Source organism: Muntiacus reevesi, chromosome 3, assembly GCF_963930625.1.
Source record: "Muntiacus reevesi chromosome 3, mMunRee1.1, whole genome shotgun sequence".
Classification (NCBI taxonomy): domain Eukaryota; kingdom Metazoa; phylum Chordata; class Mammalia; order Artiodactyla; family Cervidae; genus Muntiacus; species Muntiacus reevesi.
Window position 1 is genome coordinate 215564848 of NC_089251.1, and position 24075 is coordinate 215588922.

A 24075-nucleotide genomic window follows, 5' to 3' on the forward strand; every position below is an offset into this window, starting at 1 on the left:
AAAGACCAGTTTGAAGAATACTTGCAGTCAATCAGAAAAGAACTGATGGTAACTTGATTTAGAGTAGTTGTTGATATATTGGAGAACTCTTCAGGAGGTAGAATCCTCAGGACCTGATGACAAACTTGATGAGGGGTAAAGGGAGATGAGTAGTCAAACACAGGATTCAATTTTTGGTTTATTCGGACCATTTGGTGAATGCTGGCATTATTCAATAAAAGAGCATAGCATTTGGATCAGTATTGGTGGAAATAATGACATAATCCATTTAAGTTACTGGTAAGACAACCATGTGGTGATATTTAACAGGTTAGTAGATAAATGTATCTAAAATACAGGAAAGGTTTCTGAACTGTAAATGCATAGTTGAGAATGATCAGAATATGGATGTTACCTGAAATTTAGAAGATAACCCAGAGGAAATTAGCATTGAAAGATTGAATGAATAAAGCAAAATCTACAAAAGAGACTGAGTAGGCATCGTGGTTGGAGAAATATCTGAAAAGTGTTTGAACAAGAAGGTAATAGTTAGCACATATAAATAATGCTAAGACAGTAGATTTAGTGAAGTGGCGGTGGGTTTAGAATGTTTGCAGTTGGTTATCATATACACAGAAGTAATAGTTCCGAAGTTTGGTCTTAAAGGGAAGGAAGAAAAGAGGATGTTGGGTAAGTCAGAGAGCCTGATTGCTTGTATGGAGTAAAACAGATATCTGAACGGGTATATCAATGCTTCTGAGAAAAATTCAGCAAATAAAGTAAGGTAGAGGATACAGCAGAGAGAAAAGGTAATTCATACGAGTTCTCTGAGAATCAAGAAAGTGTGAAAGATTTGAGATCTTAAACAAATAAAAGGATTACCCTTAGACTGGAGATGAGACAAACCTATTTTAAGAGAAAAGAAAGGCTAGGCTTAGAAATAGGTAGCTTAATTAATTTTGTGTCCAGATGTTAAAATAAGCTTATGATTTTTATTGCTGCTGTGAAGTAGAATGTGAGAAAGAAAATCAACTTTTTGAAAACCTGGTAGGGTGAATGGTAGAGAGAGATGATTAAAAATATATAGGTAGATTGCTTAGAATCTTGAGTGATAGTTCAAACTGAGACCAAGAATTTATAATGCTATCAATCATAACTGTTCTAAGTTTTCCTACAAAATGCTTGACAGAACTGGTACAGCTCACAGTGACATCCTTGAGCACTAACAAACTCTAAGATACAGATAAATTCAAGTCCTTAGTGAGTCCAGCATGTGAATGTCACCATGTGAGACTTCTGAGAGTTCAATATCTGGCTTTGGGATGCTCCTTTCAAACACTTGCAATGTTCAACTATACCTGCTCAGTCATTCAGACATGTCTGACTTTTTGAGACCCCAGGGACTGTAGCTTTCCAGGTTCCTCTGTTCATGGGATTTTCCTGGCAAGACTACTGGAGTGGGTTGCCATTTCCTATTCCAAATGTTCAGCTCTAAAATGCCCTAAACCTTAAAATAATCTCAATTTCAAAATCAACACAAGAAAATATATTACCATTTAATAAGTATCTCAAAACAGACAAAAAAAAAGATAGTAAGAGCAGTCTTTAGTATTAAAGATATGAATAGGGGTATGAGGTAAGTGTTGGCTTAATTCAGTATCAAAATCCACAGGATATGAAATAGAGTTGCATTCTTTCAGAATAAAGATTCTAATGACTAAATTGTATCACATTTTACATTCTAAAATGGATGAAATTCAAACAGAATTTGTGAACATCCTTTGATTATTCAAAAAAATTAAAAAAAAAAGATTGGTAGCACACCAGTCTTGTTAAAAGGAAAAATAAGAGTTCCCAAAGGTATTGAATTAGATAACATTATAATTGTCCCCATAAGAGTGTCAGACATGCCACTATCTTTATAAAGAAGAGAAATACATATGAAATCATAATTATAACACAAAAGCAAAGGTTTTATGATAATTTGCTAAAGGCTTTCCATTGTACTAGGAAAAATTTGCATTTCAAAAAAAGGCATCAAGGGGTTCCAAGATATCCTAACTTAAAAAGCATATTGTGAAATGGCAGGAAGCGCATATAAACAATTTAAAACAGGCATAATTTAGAGAGATTAACTGGATTAAAATTCCAGTTTCCTAGTCATGTTCTTGATCAGCTCAATGGGAGGTTATTACAAAAATAGAAGCAAGCATTGTAATTAACAGTAACCTATGTCTAAACATAATTGAGCTCTTGGCATTTTCATAGAAATCTGGACAAATATATCATCACAGAATATAAGAATGAAGAGTTCTCATCTTAATTTGGGTTGAGATAAGCTTAAATGTATGATAAAATTTGATAACTTCTACGATTAGAAGCTAATAATTGCTAAAAAAACACTATCTTTTCCATCAAAATTGGTATAAAGTTTGAACACTCAGGCCAAAACAAACACCAAATTTCCTTGAGGCAACATGTTCTACCTTTAAAAATGTGAATGCTGCTTTTAATTCCATAGTATTTGGGGTTTCTTTCCTTTTAAAGCAAACCAGTAGAATTGATTCACGAGGACAATGCTCCATGTTTACCCTGTAGCTCTCTTACTTTCAACCCTCCAACACTTAGCCCCTGTTAGCTCATGTGTCCATATTTGAGATGAATGGAAGTAACATGTAACAGAAGAGATGTATATTCTGGCATTTTATTTCTTCAATGTCTTGAAGTGCTTTTATCCAATACTTAAACCACTTCCTGGAAGCAATCAAATGCTAGAAATTTGAACTTGGTTATATCCATATAGGATCAACCACCAAGATGTTTCACTGAAATTTAATTACCTGGGCGCAAGGAATCCAGGAAATGTTAGATGCAGCCACAGAGAGGGGAGAGAAAATTTGACATATTTCTAAATGGTTTAATTCAAAGCTCTAAACTCTATTTTTTAGTCAGTAAGTTTAAACATTTAATTAGTCATTTTAAATTTGAAAGTTATCCCAGATTTCAAAAGCTATAATGTTCAATGTTTTACTTCAATGTTTGATGATTTTTTTAACCTAGAGTTCTTTGTTTAAACACATTTGTATGAAATTCAATATTTAAAGACTAACTAAATTCTAACAGGATTGTCCCCCACTCCCCACCCTCCCAGGTACAGATTCACTCTCCAGGTATTTCTACAGTTCTTGGAGAACTAGGGCTGGGCTTGATAGTATTAAAACCTGAATACAGAAACATCCATGGAGATAAAATAAGAAACAAGATTTCTTGTTCCCCATCATCTCAGTCAATTCTCTGTGCTATTACATAGTTCAAATCTTATCACCCCTTCCTTTTTTAATATTAAAAAACTCCTCAAACGCCTTGCAAAACACCTCAATATGTGTTATATTAAAACTAAGTTCCATAGCATGACTTTTCAATTACTTGTGACTCCTAAATGGATCAAGTTTCCCTCACCTCTGTGACTTTGAACATAATGATCCCGCTGCCTGAAATGTATTTTCATATTTTGTTTGCACAGAAACATATTACAACAGGGAAATTTAGTCAAATGATACGGAAAGTGAAATGGGATCATTCTCTTATAACCCTGACTGCCAGGTTATGATATTTGTATCTAACCAAGAAAGAGTTTTGAGTGAAGAGTGACATAACCAGAGCTACACTTGTATAAGATGAACGTGGCAGCAGTGAGTAGGATGTATTGGTGACCAACTGGGTCACCAATAAGCCTAGATAGGAAAAATGAGGAAAAGAACAAGACTTGTGAGTGACTGAAGCTGAGGGGATGGAATTTATTAGTGAGAAAATACTAAATGATAAGAAAGCTAAATTGGTCCTAAAGTCTTTGACTATAAGATGAGTTTTTGTTCCCAGAATGTTCACAAAGCTTGCTTTCTCCAGAGCAACCAATTACAGACAGCGAGTGTGAGAACTTAAGCAAAAGTAGAAACCGCTATTATGGAAGTTTAATCTTTTATGATTTTCTATAATGCACTGCAGATTCCAAATAAGAACTAGGGTTTCTTCTGCTGATATTATACAATACTTTATCAGATTTGGAATAGAAATATAGTAAGTCATAAAGGTTTGATCTAATATTAAAGAAGGTAGAAGATATTTTTCTTTGAGTGACTAGATATTTACAGAAGTAAATATTTTAGATCCATTTAAACTTTATAAACAGAGTGCCTGTTCAAATGCCTTGCAACATATATCAATATTAACATCATCTCTGTTGATGATGTTTCAAATATTCTAAAATGTAAAGTTTAGAGGATCTTATAAGTAAAAATCAATTGTGCTAATTAATATATCTAACATTATGAGAATAATAAGAATGCTATAATTCATGGCCATTTTAACATTCACCCTTCAATTTCTTTGCTTTCCTCTTATTAACTGTAAAATAGCAATAAGTGCTGTTTTTAAAGTGGTGATTTGCAACTAAAAAGTTGTATGTCAGGAAATATTTTCACATAACTAGAAAAAAATGATGCTATAAAATCACAAGTTTCTTCCAGACTTCAAATAATGTAGGTCGTTTTCTCAACCATATGGCAAGAAACAAATTTGGGGTCCAACCCCCAACCTATATATGATCTAGCATATTAGTATGTGTGATATAATATACCATATGCTGTTTTTATTCTTTCAGAAACAAGGCAAGCAAAGTGGGAGAGAAACATACCCTGAAAATACTTTGGTAGGAATGGCTTATAGTGGCTCTGTTCCCTGACCTCTTCTCACGTTTCCATCCCTGATCCAACATCTAGTCCAATGTCATACTCATGATAGATACTCAAAAAACACTTGCATTTTAGTTGTTTGTTATAGAAAAATGGATTTATATTCTTGTCTGAAAATGATCCAGATTTTGCTTATTTAGAACACTGTATTATGTGTTGAGAGGCATTCCTGGTGGGTCAGTTGATAAAGAGTTCGCCTGCAATGCAGGAGGCAGGGGTTTGATCCTTGGGTCAGGAAGATCCCCGGAGAAGGAAATGGTTATCCATGCCAGTATTCTTGCCTGGGAAATCCCATGGCCCGAGGAGCTCGGTGGGCTACAGTGAATAGGGTCGCAAGAGTCAGACACGACTTAGAGACTAAACAATCACCTCCATTAGAAAAGGAGAATCATTTTAATTATCTTAACCTCTGCCTTTCGCACATGATGTAAATATCCTGCACAGCATCTTAACTGCCATTCTCGCCGTTTCTTGTTTGTAGACACACACGCAGTAGTACCTTACCTCGGTCACAGTTCTCTTCGTCACTGCCATCCACACAGTCGTGAATTCCATCACAAAGCCATCTAATTGGAATACAGTGGGCTTTATTTCTGCATCGAAACTGATCTTCCTTACAGTCAGTCACACAGTCCATCTGTTCAAATACAAACGGGTGCTGCGGTTTTAACTACCGATGATGATATAGTCACAAGCAAAGTAAACATTCAACTGACAGTACTGGAGATTTATTATGCTGTGTGGGCTTCATTTTATTTTTAATTAATGAATATCGCCTCTGCAAATGACAATACAGTTTAGTCTATGGGCAGCAAGAAGATTCACGCATTTGCTGAAATTACTGTCTTCAATGCTCTTGTCTTGACATTTTAGACAGTGCTAAGAATCAAGATTCTGTCTCTCTGTTGCTTATTACATGTTCTTTCTCAAACCTAATTCACATAATTCAGAGATTTTAGTCAAAAGATAGATTTTACCTCATCTGAACCATCAGCACAGTCATATTCTCCATTACATTTCAAAGACGCTGAAATGCATCCTCCGCTGGCACATATATATTCACTTGATGAGCAAGTAGGAGAAGCTGAGTATAAAGTTGAGATTTAGATTTAGTGAACAGAATGAATGTTGATAAATAAAAACATAGATAAGCATATGAAAATTACAGATAGTAATGAAAATAGTGTATATTGAATTATATTCAACATCTGATATTAAACACTGACTTAAAATGAGCTTTACAATATTATTGTATTGCATTGTATTAAATATACCTCATGATGTAATGGTCTGTTCATATGTATTCAACTCACTAAAGAAAAAAAGGGAGGGAAAAAATCTCTCTATATCCTCTATTACTTTGATTTTTGAAGAGTTAAATGTACTCTCTTATAATTTTAAGTTTATTTAAAATGCAAAAGCCTCAAATTATTTTCAAAATTGTAATAGGATTTAGTAAACTTTGAGGATGTTAATTAATATATGTATTGTATAAAGCTAAAAGTGAAAATCTTGACATGGTCTCATAGATCCCATGGTATCTATTTGGCTATTTTGACAAAAATATCATATTTATATAAGTTTTAAGAAGTTTTTTGTTTTTTTTTTACTTAGGGTTTTAAATATGAACATATGTATAATTAGCAGAGTCTGTAGAATTTGAAGTAATTCTCTTATGACATGGAAACATTTTAAATTGTAGATAAATAAGTTATAGTCAATACCCGATGTAATTAATTAACACAGGAGTGATGACACCTTTCTCTGTAGGGGCTTCAGTTTGTTAAGCCTGCATTCAAATTCTGGGGTTCTTGACCTTATATTAGATCACTAGGTAGCCAAATGTACTCACGTAATGGCTTTGTAGTCTAAACTGCTGAGTCCAGGGATGCTACAAAGCTTTTCCCTTATGTTTTAATTCCTTTTAATTGGCAGTGGTTGCCTAGGGATCTGTATTAATGAGTCTGGGACTATGTCTGAATTCAGTAAGAACAAAGATGTGATCAGTTAGTAATGTGGACCATGGGCATGGTCCTGGGCTATTAGTAAAGTGTGTGTGAGGTATCTGCAGTTCTGACTCAGTCCCTCAAAATAATTGTTACACTATGAAACTACTTATAACCATATATATATATAGATATAGATAGATAGATAGATAGATAGATAGATTACAAAGTGATCTTCCCCAGTATTTTTTCCTGTAGAATAATGTTATTAAAATTCCCAAGTATAAAAGCTAATTATACATATATATATATATATTTAAAGTCATGATGAAGGGATAGAAATGTATGAACTGGGTATTTTTTCCCCTATACTCTTTATTTTGAATCTTAATTTTTATTTTGGACCAAGATGTAAAAGAAATAATATACCTTCTTTATTCTATTTCATAACCTTAATTTCTAGAATTGAAACCTGACTTTGATCACACTTATAGTTTCAACCTTTTTCATTCCATTATCTTGGAAAAACAACTCCAAATGATATAGAAAAATATAGAGATCAGAAAATCAAATTTAGGGAAGTAATGCTTGTATCTTGAAATAATATCAATCTTGCCTGCCAAAACACTTTCAAAACATACAAAGGGCACACCAATGAATTTATCTACAGATAGTCCAGATTATTTCTTAAAAACAGTGCATTATTTGCCACTGTTTTATACATATGTTTGCTGAAATTTAAATTCTGAGTTAAAATAGTGCTTAAATGAAATACTGACTCGAGGCTTTTACCTGGCTCACAGTGTTTCTCATCTTCTCCATATTTACAGTCTTCATGGCCATCGCATTTCCATTTTGCTGATATACACTGACCACTGGAACACTGGAACTGATCTTTGGAGCAACTTGTTTCACAATTTCTCTGACAAAAACAACACAAACATAATTAAAATTAAAATTTTAGATAAATGTCTTCAACCCCGAAAAACACATACAAGAATCTCAGATGGTCACGCTTAAGCTCATCATTATAAAACATTATAATCATTTTCCAGTTTCATTAGTCTCTGTTAGTCATAATAAAACAGAGAAATATAAAAAGAACATAAATCCCATGGCTTCATCAAGTAATTAAGTTGCTCTGAGTGGATCATACTCCAAACAGACAGTTATGGGGTAATGTAATTTTAATAGTTATAAGTGACAATGAGAAAAGTCAATAACCTCAGATATGCAGATGACACCACCCTTACGGCAGAAAGCGAAGAGGAACTAAAGAGCCTCTTGATGAAGATTTAAGAGAAGGCTGAAAAAGCTGGTTTAAAACTCAACATTCATAAAATGAAGATCCTGGCATCCAGTCCCACCATTTCATGAAAACAGATGGGGAAACAATGGAAACAATGACAGACTTTATTTTCTTGGGGTCCAAAATCACTGCAGATGGTGACTGCAGCAATGAAATTAAAAGATACTTGCTCCTTGAAGAAAAGCTATGACCAACCTAGACAACATATTAAAAAGCAGAGACATTATTTTGCCAACAAAAGTCTGTCTAGTCAAAGCTATGGTTTTTCCAGTAGTCATGTGAGAGTTGGACCATAAAGAAAGCTGAGTGCCGAAGAACTGATGCTTTTGAACTGTGATGCTGGAGAAGACTCTTGAGAGTCCCTTGGTCTCCAAGGAGATCCAGCCAGTCAATCCTAAAGGAAATCAATGCTGACTATTCATTGGAAGCACTCATACCGAAGCTCTAATACTTTGATGCGAAGAACTGACTTGTTGGAAAAGACCCTGATGCTGGAAAAGATTGAAGGTGGGAGCAGAAGCGGATGACAGAGGATGAGATGATTGGATGGCATCACCAAATCAATGGACATGAGTTTGAGCAAGCTCTGGGAACTGGTGATGGACAGGGAAGCCTGGCATGCTGCGGTCCATGGGGTTACAAAGAGTTGGACATGACTGAGCGACTGAACTGAGGTGACAATGATGATTTGGGGAAAACAAAAGGGCTAAAAAAATATTTCTAACCAGTACAGCCAGTTCTAGAGGGAAAGATTAATGTGAAACAAGAAAAAATCCTAGGGTAATTCTGTCTTGCATCAACAAAACTTAAACTTCCCCTTGTGTCATTTCTTTCCCCATCCCCACTTTTCTCCCCCTGTCCTTGTTCGTTAATACTTTATTTGCTGTTCACATTCTTTTTCCATTCTTTTGATATTTGTTCTTAGAGAACTGTGAAATGAACTGTCAGAATTGTCATTTTTGGCTAGCTAGCATCCAGATTTTATTTGGAAATCAAACAAAATAGTAGCAATACCTTTGGGGGCCTCTCAGTTCTTTATATGAGATCAATGAAAGGGAAATTAGAAATTCACTTTCCTTGGGTATGACCACTCTGGTTGAAATGGGATGCTCCAGTGAAATATCTTGCTGAGATGATATTTTTCTGTTGTTTAGCAATTTCTATTGCTGCCAAGATTTACTAGTCTGTTCTTTTCACAAAAGGTGCAGCACTCTTCCAGCTTGTGAAACTTCCAGTGAGTGAAGCATATGAACTGTTACTCCCTGCTTTTTCTCAGTTTCATCCCATGTAAGAAAGAAGAGCTTATTTTCCAAATCCCTATAGTTTCCTCTTTGCTGACGACAGTTTAATTAGACTGCCTGCTATATAACTGATTTTCTTCTTTCCTTCCTCCCTTCTTTTCCCAAGTAGTGAAGATTTACCATTTACTAGAGTTTCTTAAACATTAATGTTGGTAAAACTGGCTAAGTGTTACTCACTCAGTGATGTCTGACTCTTTGTGACTGCATGGACTGTAGCCTGTCAGGCTCCCCTGTCCATGGGATTCTCCAGGCAAGAATTCTGGAGTGGGTTGCCATTTCCTTCTCTAGGTGGTCTTCCGACCCAGGGATTGAACCTGTGTGTCCTATAAGAGTTTCTTAAATAATAACATAAAGAAAAGGATGATTCCTCCCTGTATTTGGTAAACTCATGGACTAATAGAAGACCAGCATTTAAACCAACAATTTCAATAAAATATACTGTCAAAATAAATGAATATGGCTTAGAGACATGAGTCCTTAAAGGTTTTAAGAAAGACTTCACAAAGGAATTTAAAATAGAAATGAAACTAAGAAAAGATTTTTCACACATAAGGATAAATAGAAATGTGATGTATCCAAGGGATGAGCTACATAATGGTGAATGACATTGGAAAAATAGGCCATGTATTGGTCACAAGGAAGTAATTTCAGATTTTGTTCACCACTTCCCTTTCCATGGCCATTACTGTGCCTGGGACACATTTAATAAGTAAGCATTCCATTAAAATTTGCTGAATAAATGATTGAATGAATGAAGTAGCAAATGTAGAAATGAGGAATATATATTAAAATTTTATGTAATTTATGGCTACCCACTCCAGTATTCTTGCCTAGAGAATTCCATAAACAGAGGAGCCTGGCGTGCTACAGTCCATAGAGTCACAAAGAGCCAGACATGACTAAAGCAACAGCATGTATGCACCCACACGTATACAAAGGATAGAAATAGTGTCTATGAATCAAGAATCTAATATCATGCAATGATTATGATAACTGCTCAGTATATTTTGTAGAATTAATTAACGTTTTTTTCAGCAATAGGGCTAATTCAAGTAAAAGAGCTCAATAATCAGTGACACTGTTCTATTTGTATTGACAATAACAGAGAAGATAATACTTCTAGATACTTTTTCTACCATCAGAAGATTTTGATTTATAATATATTGCATATAGTTGATGCATGTGTCTATGTCTATATTTGTGGGGATTGTAATCATTATCTTAGACATCTTAAAACTCACAGAAAAACAGAGAGAATAGAAATAAAACCCATGTGCTTATCATGCACATTTAACAATTATCCACACTTAGCTATTCATGTTTCATTAACCTCTCTCTCAGTTTATTTATATTTTGAACTTTAACATAATGACAATAGCTTCAGAAAATTAATACTATCATGGTATTAACAGAAAAATTTTAAAGTTATTCCCAATCCACTTTAAAAATTTCCTAATTTTCTCAACTGTAGAAAAATACTGTTTGATAAAAGAAAAATCTAAAAGAACCTATACATTGAATTTGATTTGAGTTTCCTTTAATGTATAACTCTTTTCCATTCCCCTACTTTTTTTGAATGCCATTTACACCCTGGGAAAAACAGGTCATTTGCTCTATAGATTGTCTCACATTCTGAATTTGACTGAGTAAATACTAAGAAAGTTACTAGAAACCTCCAAAGTAACAATTGAGCCTTTTGTTTAAATATTATTATCAACTCACACATTTGTATACATTATTATATTTCAATACATTACAGTCATTTTTTTTTTCTTTCTGAGGCTCAAATTGTCCCTTTGTATGTAGAAAATCCTGCAATTTTGCTCCTATGTATTTTGTAACTATCCCAATGGTATTGTTTTCTGGCTTGACAAGATGTTAGTGGCTCATTTTGTCAATTTCCTTTCACAGATCTAGAATTAAACATTTCTCAAAGGAGTTTTGATTCTGTTAATTGGGTAATGTAGTTAGAGATCATGATATGTATGCTAGAGATAGTCTTTAAAGCTGGGATGTCATTGTTTTAAGGGTTTTTCAGTGGCAGAGCTAAAAACATATATTTTTTAAAAGAGAAAAAAAATCAAGATCTCAAGCTGATACTTTTGAATTTAATTACAGGGTTTTTATTTACTTGCATTTTTTCTACATTCATATTTCCTTTATTTTACTTAAAAATTTGAGTGTTAGTAATATTAAAATAATTTTGCACTGGAACTATTGTACTCTCTAAGACATGGATTTCAAATTAGCAAAACCAGTGTTATTTAAAAAACACATGTATGAATATAACTTAAGATTCTTTTGCATTTCTTTTCATCCTTTATGATATACTGGATGCAGAGGTCAAATATATTTTAAATTCACTTTAAATAGTTCTCTGCTTTTGCCACTAACCTGATACACAATTAAATTGATCCAAGTTTTTGGTTTCTTTATTGTTTTGGCTGGAAATTAACAAACTAATTCAGTTAACATTCATACAAAAATTAATCCTTACAATTTTCTTTTTTGTTCCCAGTATAAGAATATCCTCTATGTAATTATGCTTTATTGGCCATCTGTTCAGCTCACTTTTTTGTTTGTTGACAATGCAATCCATCATTCTAGATTTTAGAAAGGAAACAGAAATCAACTGCCTGTAATGTTAGCCACTTAATTACATATAGACAGTATCAAAAGTCTGTAAATGTAGAGAAATACTACCTTTAAGAGAGTAAATTTGATTCCCTACGGACATTAGCATAAAAATATCTGGACGGTGGAGATATATTCAGACACCAAGAACTGCATCCATGAACTTATAGCATGAGAGAAACAACATGGATAAGGATGTCTACTTTCACATGAACAACATTTTGAAAAAAGAAGTGCTTAATTTTGTTTATGTATGTTAGACACCTAGTGAAAAACATGCAAGATGAAATCATAAGCCTTCAGTAATATATCCCCACCTTTTGATGTTTCACAATTGCATGGTGCTGACAGAACATTTTTTTTTTTAAAGAAAACAAAGATAAAACATTTTAATGGTATGGATGAATTTATATGAAATATATTTTCCTGACTGAAACATTTAATACAATTTTTGAATAAATATACTAAGTAAATATGTACCTGGGCACTGTAAGACTTTAACTTCTCTGTGGATTTTTAAAAGTTTTGTTTGACTTGTTTCATGACTAGCCCAATGAACAGAAGTAGTATTTTTCACCTTCTCCTAAGAGACCTTTGCAGCCTCAAGTTTTAAGGTTTCAGACCTTCAGGTGAGAAATAAAGTGCAGTAGGTTCCAAAATCTAGACTTGTTCGTGATTAGGGGGACTTTTCCAAAATAGTGAGAGCATGGAGAAGAATTGTCCAATCTTGATAAGACTCCCTAAAGGTTGGGGAATATCTAGTTTGTGTGGGTTCTATAACTAGTAGAGACCTTCAGGGTCTTCTGAAGGGGCAGGTAGTCAGTGGATGCCTAAGGAAGCTGGACTTGAAACACAAAAATCTCCAGAGCAGCTGGGAAGATTCTTCCCAAGTCTACAGGCAGTGGGAGGCCCTTCACGAGGCTGGGTACATGTCCGTGTCAATCAGAGTAGTAGAAGTCTAGGCAGTCGTTATGCGTCAGGAGGAACCATGGTGGTCACTGAGGACCAGAGACCTCATTTTTCATCTGCGGCTGGACTTGATGGTCCAAGTGCTGCATTCCTGATGGTAACATCAGAAATCACTAACTGAGAAAACCACGTAAAGTGACTACTCCTGTGTGTCATGTAGTATTTCTAAAGCAACATGGAGTAATTAGCATCTGAAACTCTGATACATAGATGCATAAATTATGAATTGTGTGAAGGTTTATACATGTTAGCACAATCTGAGATAATAGAATTATCCAGAGAAATTCTAAACTTCTTCACTTAACTGTGTGTACATAGAACTTATTATAAATGGACTGTGAGTCATCATCTAAGCAAAGCTAAATCTGCGGTTTCATAAAAATTGATGACCCACATCTAAGTCTGTAAGGCTATATCTACTGAAGAAAGAGTCTAGGGAGAAGAAACTGTTTAAAATGCATAAAAATATTAGTCCTGACTATAAATACTGCTGCAAATTTACGAACAAATTCACAGATGGCAAAGGCATCAGCTGTAGGGAATAGGGTTTCCAAACATCTTATTCCCAATCCAGCCATTCACTACTTGAGGTAAAACAGACTATAAAATTAACTGTCAATAGTAGCACAAGAGCTATTCCCTACGCTGGATGCGTTCAGCACAGCGCATAGATATGATACATATCTTAGCATGTCAGGAGCAAAGTGCATTCAGAGCTGTCCCTGTCACACTCCTTGAATGGAATAATAATTAAGAATGCAATTTTAAGGACCCACTTTATTTTTTGTTTGATTTCTCAAAGATGCCTACCTCATCCGAGCCATCTGCACAATCAAAATCTCCATCGCACCAAAACCTTGAAGAAACACAGTCCCCGTTGGCACAGAGAAAATCTTTCAGTGTACAGGTCTGTGGCTCTGGGGACAGAAAAATAGCACAGGTTATTCTATTACATGCAACTTCATTCTAAAATTTATATGACATACGACATGAGGGAGTATTAAGAAAAAAGAAGTTAGCCAGGCAGAACCAATAAATTGTTTAGAAAAAAAAAATTCATGAAGCATCTATGGTATATAATGTAATGATTTTTCAAATTTATTTTTAAAGTCATGAATAGAAAGTGGCATTAGAGACAAATGGAAAAAAATGCAAAAGATAAATAGCCTACTGTTTAAAGAAAATGCAGCGGTAAAGTAAAAAAAAGGCATAAAAATCTACATATTAAAGTAAAACAACAATTTTTCCAACTGAAATTCTAAATCATATTGTGCATTTACTTAAAGGATATAAGACATTTTGTTACTCCCTATAGGTACACAGGACTATTTATTAACTGAAGAGTCTAAACTTTGGTTCATGATTTTTTATCATGTATTCTAATGACTTTCTAATTCTTCAGTTCTGGCCCTGGAAAATTCAGAGCTCCTAGAACTAAAAGGATATATGGGGATATTATTGGACATGATTGGGTGGGTAAGGATTGAAGTGACCGAAGGAGATTCTTCTTTGAAAACTGCCTATTTATTTATGCAGTTGTTTGCTTATGCCTTACCTCATTTACCTGTCATTTTAGATAATTTGCTGTTAATTTAATTATGCTTCACCATTTTCCATATAGGACCTAAGCCAAATATTGTGACTTGTTATTTGGCTCAGCTCCTACATGGGATATGTTTCATCTGGACAATGAGGTAGGAGTGCAGAAATTTGTCCTTAACAAGTAATCAGTATAACTGCAGACCATCACTTCTTGCTTGGTTTTCATTCTCTAAACAGAACTGGTATCTGGCATGATGAGAGACCCGCATTCCCCCTCTCACTAACTGTATTTACAACTGTCCTGTCTCACACACAATAATATTTTCGTTCAGGTAAAACAGAAATAGGCAACAGAAATAAAATTTAAGGAATATTCATATGAAGCATAATTTCTACATAAAAATTGTGCATAATTCAGCCTGTATTTAAATATCGCTCTATATAATCACTCGGTTTCTCACCATCAGGTAACATCCGAATGTCTGATATTATGAAGGCTCCTACATTTCTATTTAAATATCCCTTCTGAGAACACTGGAAGAACTTTGAAAAATGTAGTGTGTATTGAGCATTTTGTTCTGCTCTGGGACTTTATTTGAAAAATGTGAACTTCTGGCTATGAATAAGATAAGATGCTCATCAATAGAATGAAAAAGAGCCACTAAGTGGAGGGTCTCCCTCATTTTTAAATACTCTTTTGTTTAGACAGCATGACCAGAACAGTTTCTCTTTTTGTCTTTGTACTATAATCTCATATATGACATTTTAATTTTAAAAACAACTTAATAGTAATATTAATAACTATAACAATAATAAAAAAAATACCAGCTACTGAGTATTCATTGGAAGGACTGATGATAAAGCTGAAACTCTAATACTTTGGCTACCTGATGCGAAGAGCTGCCTCATTTGAAAGGACCCTGATGAAAGATTGAAGGCAGGAGGAGAAGGGGACAACAGAGGATGAGACGGTTGGATGGCATCACCGACTCAATGGACATGAGTTTGGGTGGACTCCGGGCATTGGTGATGGACAGGGAGGCCTGGTGTGCTGTGGTCCATGGGTCGCAAAGAGTTGGACACAACTGAGCGACTGCACTGAACTGAACTGAACCAGCTACTGATATTTTATTTGTTGTCAGGCACTAGGTGAAGATAAGGTCAAGTAATTGAATTAGCTCATCAGTTAATGTTAACAATTCTATAAGATAGGTGGGCTTCTCTGGTGGCTTAGACAGTAAAGAATCTTCCTGCAATGCAGGAGACCGGGTTCGATCCCAAGGTCAGGAAGATCCCCTGGAGAAGGGAATGACATAAGGTAGATACTATTGTTGGACCATTTTTTAGATGAGTAAATTGAAGCAGAGAGAGGATAAAAAACTTACTCCAAATCACCCGGCAGGTAAAAGAGTTAGTATTAAACTTGGACCTAGATAACCTGACACCAGGATCTGTACTTTTACTGTGAAGCCATATCATTGCCTCCATACAACCGAGGAAGTAATAAGTGTTCATATATTACAGGGATTGACATTAAAGCCCTGGAAAGTCAAGTTAATTGTCCAAGGCACACAGCTAGCAATGTCTATTTTACTTTACAGTAATAATAAAAGAAAACCCTTTTTCTCTTTGTATCTATCCATGCTGAATCTGTTCCACTCTCCTTCCATTTGTAGACACAGATCGTTTTATTCTCAGGGATGATAAATTCTAGTAAAATAAATAAATAAATAGAGGCTCAATTTTTGAATAATGGTAAATAATATTGGATATTTGCATTAAATACTAAACAGAGACAGTGCATTTAAAACAGATTATATTTAGATATTTTAAAACAGCAGTAAAATCTTTAATTTCATGATTTGAGGGTATTGAAACATGATAATTCTTCCTTTAATATTCTCATTTGCTTTTATTCTAATTAAGAACAAGTGTGTTTATCATGGCCTCAACAGGCTTTTACACACTCTGCTATGGGCAGGGCTGGATGTTGTTAATTCAAGGTTATAAAGGAAATTGTGTAGCCAGTAAATCAATGTATTTGCCCAACAATTCCACAGAACATTTGATCTATAGAGACTTGCTTTGACATTCTTAATTATTCGGTTCCAGTAGAGGAATAAAGGATATGAGAGACTTGCTTGGAAAAGCATTTTTCAATACAAATGGAAATTCTGTATGTGCTACCATGTTTAAAAAAGAAAAAAAAAAACACCAGAAATAATAATCCTGCATTATTTACACACACACAAATGTCATCAAGGAATGGGGTAGCTAATGCATTTCTAACTTTCATCTAAATGCCTTAGACTCTTTTGCCACTAGTTCTCTCATAAAGAAATTCTCTCTTGAAGAAAATGTAATTTTGTTATGAGAGAAGATCCTAAGTTATTGTATTATCTTATCATTTACCTTGCCTTTAATCTTTTCAGGATAAAGTAAAAGATGAATTTTTAGAACTTGGCATGACAGCATTTTTCTTGTGTAAAAGAACCAAAAAATGACTATACCTGGCACATAACCCTTTTGGAAAGAAAATTTGAATGTGGCATTTTCCCTAATATTTCTAAGATGTTCTTCCTACACTGCCTTGGTCTTATATTACCTATTCCTGAAATCTAAAGTAGATAGGGAATCCCATATATGAACGATTAACCAGGTTTTTCATAAATCTCATCTAAACAAGCTAGACTGACAGTCAAGACCATGCCTTCACAGAGCATGTTTCAGAAGGTTGATCTGGATTCTATAATAAGGATAAAAAATAGGGGTATCATATAAACTCGTCACTCCCTTTGATAGTAGTGAAGGCATAAACTTCCTGCCTCAGAATTGAAAGGAGCTATAGGAGACAAATTGCACAAAATCTAAGAAGCCATAGTCAGAAAATAAAAGCAAACTTCAAAGCCACAGAGTTAGTGGCAGAGAATAAAAGCTTCCAGACTCCAATTTCTCTACTCAGTATATTATCATAAACTCTTGGTGATAAGTTCAAAAGTTATATCAGTGTGAGTGTGAACATCTAAGGAGAATTTTTAGAATACAATTAGTATAACTGTCATGCTATACAAATAATCTTCTGATATAAATTTGGTGTGAAAGTACTAGAAATTCAAATAAGGCAAATGCAGCTTGTCTCTCAACATAAACCTTTATCTAGTTGATCAAATTATTTGGTACTTTAAAATCCATTGGAGTGCCAGTTACTTTTTAATAATGCAAAGTTGTGAAATAATTTTATTTTGTACATCAATTACTTAGAAGGCAGACATACCATATATATTTGTTGCTGATGAAAATAGTACAGATGTTGAGATTTCTTAAATATTTCCAAACCTTTGCTCCAGATTACTAAATGACTTCAATAACAATGAAATTTTCTTATTTTTAAGAGTAGAAATCATTGCTGAAATAAAATGTCCCTGCTGAACACTTAACAAGGGAAATGATCATCATCAGATGATGAAATGACAATGGGCTAATTATCCTATGTAGATATAAAAAATTAGAAGGCATATTAAGCTAAAACATAGCCGGCAGTTAATTGCTCTGCTGCTATTCCAACTCTTTCCATATCTATGCCTGGAATATTTCCAACTCAATTTAAAAAGTTAATTCATTATAAGAGATTCATAAACAAAGAAGCCCAAAAGCAAATTTTATAGTAAATTGCTAATATTATAAATATGTGTCAAGCACTGTGCAGATCATGAGACATTGTCCCACTTCTTCAACCATCTCCAGACATTTAAATAGGGGAACTCAGATACATATGATAAATAAATAAATGAGACAATCAAATGTGAGTGAATTTAGCAGTATGCAGGCCTTTAAAAAAAATGTTGCTATTGTGTAAGACTGACCATCTATCTCTGGTATGTTTCACTACTTAATAAAGGCTAACAATAAATGACAAACATGCACTAAAATGCATATCTTTGACTAATTACATTTAGAAAACGTGATAACAATATACCACTGCCCTCTTGAGTATACTGTTGTCATTTATATATAACTATATATAAAACTAGGATATGCATATAGTATGTAGTCATAATTACAACACATCTTATATCATGTGTATATGATGATAATAGTTTTGTTATCATTATATACATATTATTTTAATAGTTTCAATATATAAGAAGACATTGGAAACATCTTGCAAGCATTTTAATAGAGACACAGTATTTTTTTCTAAGGCTGACTTCTACAGGACTAATCTCTTGGTGCTCCCTATAGATATATTGTATTTTCATCTCATTCTTCAGAGACTCAGCTTCTGTCTATGTAGAACTGGTGGCGTTTTCAATGCTTTAATCTCCCCATTTTTCTGGCCTAGTCAAGATGGTATATTCAAACACCACTTAATGATCTATAGCCCTTGATCCTTACTCTTAAACATTCTCCCATTTTTAACATGCTATCTACTCTGACGTTTATCCTGTATACACCTTCTATTCTTCCATGTCACAACTATAATATGCTTCATTCTCATTCACTGCCACCTTTTCTTGGAAAATTCATCAATATTGCTTGTCTTAGCAGGAACTAAAAGAGATCCACACATAATTGGGTATTTTATATTGCAATGCTTGATACTGCAGTCTATTCCCTTGCTTTTTCTTAAGGGCTCTGTGGCTACAGTGATTTATCACTAAGTTTCCATGGTGACAAGTGAGATGCAATTGTTCCTTCTCTTAGCTTTCTTGCATCAAAAGATGACTTTTAGGAGATGTCAGCAAAATGATATTTGGCCACTTAGGAAACTCCAGAAGACTCAGAAGCCAGCTATCTCAGCCCTTCATTCATCCCCTTCCTGTCTCATTAAAACAGCAACCTAACTTCTTACACCATTTAAATTACCACTTGAATAAAGGGTCTTCCAAGAAGTGAGTCTCCTTGCTGCCTTTCCACCTCCTTCTCTTGTTTTCAATATCCTTCAATCACAGATGCTTACTCTGGTATATTATTTTTGAAAGTGAAAGTCACTCAGTAGTTTCAGACTCTTTGCGACCCCCTGGACTATACAGTCCATGGAATTCTCCAGGTCAGAATACTGGAGTGGGTAGCCTTTCCATTCTCCAGGGGATCTTTCTAACCCAGGCATTGAACCCAGGTCTCCTGCACTGCAGGCAGACTCTTCACCAGCTAAGCGACAAGGGAAGTCCAAGAATACTGGAGTGGGTAACCTATCTGTTCCCCAGCAAATCTTCCTGACCCAGGAATTGAACTGCCGTCTCCTACATTGTGATTCTTTACCAACTGAGCTATCAACGAAACCAAGATAATATTGATAATTAACACTAAATTTTCCAAAACTAAGCTGAGTAGTTAATCTGTGTATTTAAGCTCTGAAATGAAATTAAAATAAATAAAAAGTACATACATAATTGTTTCTTTTTTGAAATCACTCTTCTAGTCTTACCATCATCACCCCCATTAGATTTTTATTTTAATCACTGGACAGAATCTGAGACCTGCTATATAATTTTTTTAAAATTAATGTTTAAAGAAATCTAAAACACTCTAATAAATCTCTGCAATGAACTTAACCTTTCTAAAGAGTATATTCAGTTGGGAGATATTTATATGAAGATGCAGTAATAAAGGTTTCTATATTCAAAGTATTTCATAATCATAATTATCCAGAGATTTCATACTTAAGGTCCCCGATCTTCAAATACTACTCAGCTTAAGTTTTGAAAGTGACTCAAACCATTAGTTGGTATATTGCAAACTGAATATCCAAGTAGTTTATTAAGGCTGTGATTCCACTAAATGTATGCTTTTATATAATATATCCCAACATTTTAATATAACAATTCCTATTTTGTCTCCTGCATCATGGGAAATGAATGCTCTAAGTCCAATGTATAAGAGTATATATTATTGTTATCATAAATTCTTTGGGGAAGTAGTAGAATGTTAATATTTAATAATGGAATTTGATTATTATCTTACTTTGAACATGATTATATTGCCTTTTTGTTTAAACAGCAGTATAAGAAAGTGCTGGTAAGAAATACATTCAGAAAGGAATGCTAGAAGATAGAGATACTGTCACAATTTTCCATACTGTCATGCTTTTTAGAAAATAAAATTGCTGGCTAATTAATGTTTTTTAAACTTATTACATAAAAATGCAGGAGGTATAAGATGAAAATTGCTCTATTCTGTTTTCAGAGAAAAGCATCCTGAATACATATGGTGTTCACCACTCCAGAGAGAATAAATGATATTACACTGAAAGATGCTCATGGGTGAATTTGTAGTGTAAATGGATTTGAGACTGAAATAAAATGAATACCATCGGTTAAAGAATGATATGTTTTGTACTGTCTCCACATCGCTCAGCTCTTTGTATGAACTTGCATCAAGAGTTTCTTTCATTGCATACTAACGGGTTGCATTAAACCTCATGATACTTTCATACCAATTCTGATAACTGTAAGAAAATAACTCCCAGGATGAGCCATTTCAATAATTCTACCATTTGAGATTCAGGTCAATTTAGTCTGAATATTCTTGTTCAAATGTGAATACATGTATAAAAATGTGAGCTGCAAGACAGGTTCAAATTCATATCTTAACTAAACTAAAAATTGCTATCCTGCTTATTGAATAGGCTGTCAAGCTTGCAACGTTCTCAAGCAAGAGTTACTTACTACAGTTTTCTTCATCTGAATTATCACTGCAGTCATTTTGGCTATCACACCGCCAGTGATCTGGAATACAGTTGTTGTTTTTACACTGGAATTCATGAGGACCACAAGTCTTTTTATCTGTAATGGAAAGAACCAGAATTTGCATTGTTGGCTTCCATAAAGATATCTCTCACTGTGTCCTCACTACAGTGTGAATCCAGGGGACATGACATTTCCTAGGACCTCACGTCAATTCTTAACTGAGAAGCATTCCTAGGAAAAATTGAAGGCAAATTCTGACTAATATTTCATTGTGAGCTAATTTCAAAGCAACTGATTGGACCATCCACTCAACACAAATCAGTCAATAAAAATAAAGATCAAGATTACCGAAAACTACCCTTCTCTTTAAGATACTCCTTCCCTAAGCCATCTTCTATTTTTGCTATAAAGTAGCAGCCATAAAGAAATAGTTATTAACCAAACTGTGTGGTTGCCATCCTGTCTTCCTTCTTTAGAAGTTCTTACTCAAAATTTACCTATGGTCAGCTGATCTAAATGTATAGATTACAATAGTGCCTAAGTAAAGATCTTAAAAATTGTTAAAGTGCCAGCTCATCTGAACCTCTAAATAACTCCATTGAGTACCAGGAAATGTATTAACTAGCCCATCACTTTACAAATGCTAATTTTTAATTTACTAATTTGTGATTTACAAATGCTTCTAATTCTTAGAAGTTTAAGAACTTGATGGATTTCCACTACCACTAAATGACACAGCCAATAAAAAAAAATAAAAAAGTGTGCGTTGACTCTTGATTTTCTGTTCTTTACAAAAAATCTAACTGTGTCCCTAGGATCCAGAATAAAAATTTACACAATAAGAATTTATGCAAAGTTTAGATCAGATATTTAAAAATTTTCATGACTAATATCCAACTGTTTATAATCTACTCCACTGCTTCTTAAACTCTAATGTGTGTATATATTAATTAGTTGGGAATTTTGCTAAAATGGAAATTATGATTGGGTAGATCTAGAATTCTAACAAGTTCTCTAAGTGAAAATATCATCTTTGTTCTATGAAATACACTGAGTTAGCAAGGTCAAAGCATCAAGATGATATAAATTCCAGTACATAAAATAATAAGAGCCTTGATGTCAGTGCACAATTTAAGATATATTTTTCTTTCACAAACTTAGATCAACTCTTTTTTTCCTCAGCCATGTTAGAGAAGGATAATGAAGTGTTAAAATGATTGAGATTGGTAAAATAAATTTACTAAGGGAGAGGAGAAGCTATTTGGTGTCCGTTGCTACTCTTTACTGCAAATTGCATTTTACAAAATTCAGATTTAAATAATATTATGAAAATAAAAGTGATTTAGGTTTAATTAAGACATCAGGTAATGATCATATGTTGAAGATCCAGGCCACCGGCTGGGTAAGAATTTTCATAAACACGATCATACTCAATCTTCATAATATTCCTAAGAAGTATTATTACATGCACTTAAGCAAATGAGAAGTAAATCTTCAGAGTTTAACTGATTTCTCCGATTTTACAAAGGTCTTAAATGGTAAAGGAGGAATTTATATCTAATCCTGCTCCAGAAACATTTTACATTTTTGTAGAAATTCTCATGATAGACCTCAAGTGCACTGTTCTACTAATATGTGTGGATTAGATATAGCCTAATAAATACATGCATACAGATAGAGAGACAGGGAGAGATAATATTCCCCTCCCCCTCTCCCATCCTTCTTGCATACCTGCCTGTCTGGTAATGATTACTCAGAATTTAACTTGTCACTGTGTTGAGTACTGTGTTTCATGAGATATCCGTTTTGCCTGTGCTATATACCTAACTTCAGATTCAAAAATTGGTCTAAAATTTACAGAAGTTCTAATGTAGCATTATATACACCTCAATCAAGCAACATGCTAAGACACTGGAATTTAAATAACCCGTGAAGATATTGTATCTGATACTGAACTATTTAGATAGTTACTTCATTTTGGAAATTAAAACAAACTCCTCTAAAACTAATACTCTAGGTAACAGTAGTTTTATTTATTCCTTGCTTGCATTATTTAAAATATTCTTTAAATTTTTAGAATAGAAGAATATAAGAAAGCAATCTGGATCAGAGAAATAGACCATTTGACTTAATATTGCATTGTACCCAGGCAGTTCTCCATGATTGCAAAAGGTTAACAATCAGTATTGAGTATCAGTACAATGGGTTTTTAAGTTTTCTCCCCTAAATTGTATCATATTTTGTGTTTGAAAGAGACTTACACTTACAAGTTACAGTTATAATAAGTTCATTACAGTTCATTGCTAAGGTTTCCATGTGGGACGTTGCAGAAAGAGTCATATGAAAATGCTAATTGCTTTATGTAAGGTTGTTTGAATTTTATGTTTCCAAGCTATTTAACTTTTTGATCCATGACACTGCTTATAAACATTACAAATACAAACTATATAAACTATATAGGTATAAATAGCAGTTCCTGAATTGGCTACACATTAAAGTCACCAAGGGAACGTTAAAAAATCCCTCTGCCCAGTCCATCTCCATATCAATAAAATCAGATTCTCTCGGGTGGAACCCACATATCAGTATTTTTATTAAAGCAAGCTGAATGATTCGAATGAGCAGCCAATACTGAAAACCACTGAACCTCAAAACCAATTGTAGGACAGAACATATATAATTCTAAGTTGTAATACTCCAGAAAAATACTCACAATATGTAGAGTTTTCTATTCATTCATATTGTTAAATAGAAATGGAATAATACTTTCATTTTTTGATATTATAAGTTTGGAGAAAACATAGTATTTGAAAACTTGTTTAATACATTTTCATATGAATTGTAGATGCCCAGAAACAAACTGGATCCTCCCAGAAAGGTGGAGTGAGGGACAATCAAAAGATAAAACTGTTTGTAATATATACTGTATGGGACTACTTTTTATGTGCACTGGCT

The 24075-nt window shown here is 33.9% G+C and overlaps 1 protein-coding gene across 1 annotated transcript in view; it reads right to left on the minus strand.

Moving 5' to 3' along the window:
• Positions 1–24075, minus strand: part of LRP1B (LDL receptor related protein 1B) — a 1678044-nt gene that overhangs the window by 165750 nt on the left and 1488219 nt on the right. The window contains exons 67-71 of the mRNA XM_065928990.1: positions 21100–21216; positions 13700–13806; positions 7469–7598; positions 5708–5814; positions 5235–5367 (exon numbers count right to left, since the gene is read on the minus strand). Coding sequence (XP_065785062.1) covers positions 5235–5367; positions 5708–5814; positions 7469–7598; positions 13700–13806; positions 21100–21216 — 594 coding nt within the window. The remainder of the gene's footprint in view (positions 1–5234; positions 5368–5707; positions 5815–7468; positions 7599–13699; positions 13807–21099; positions 21217–24075) is intronic.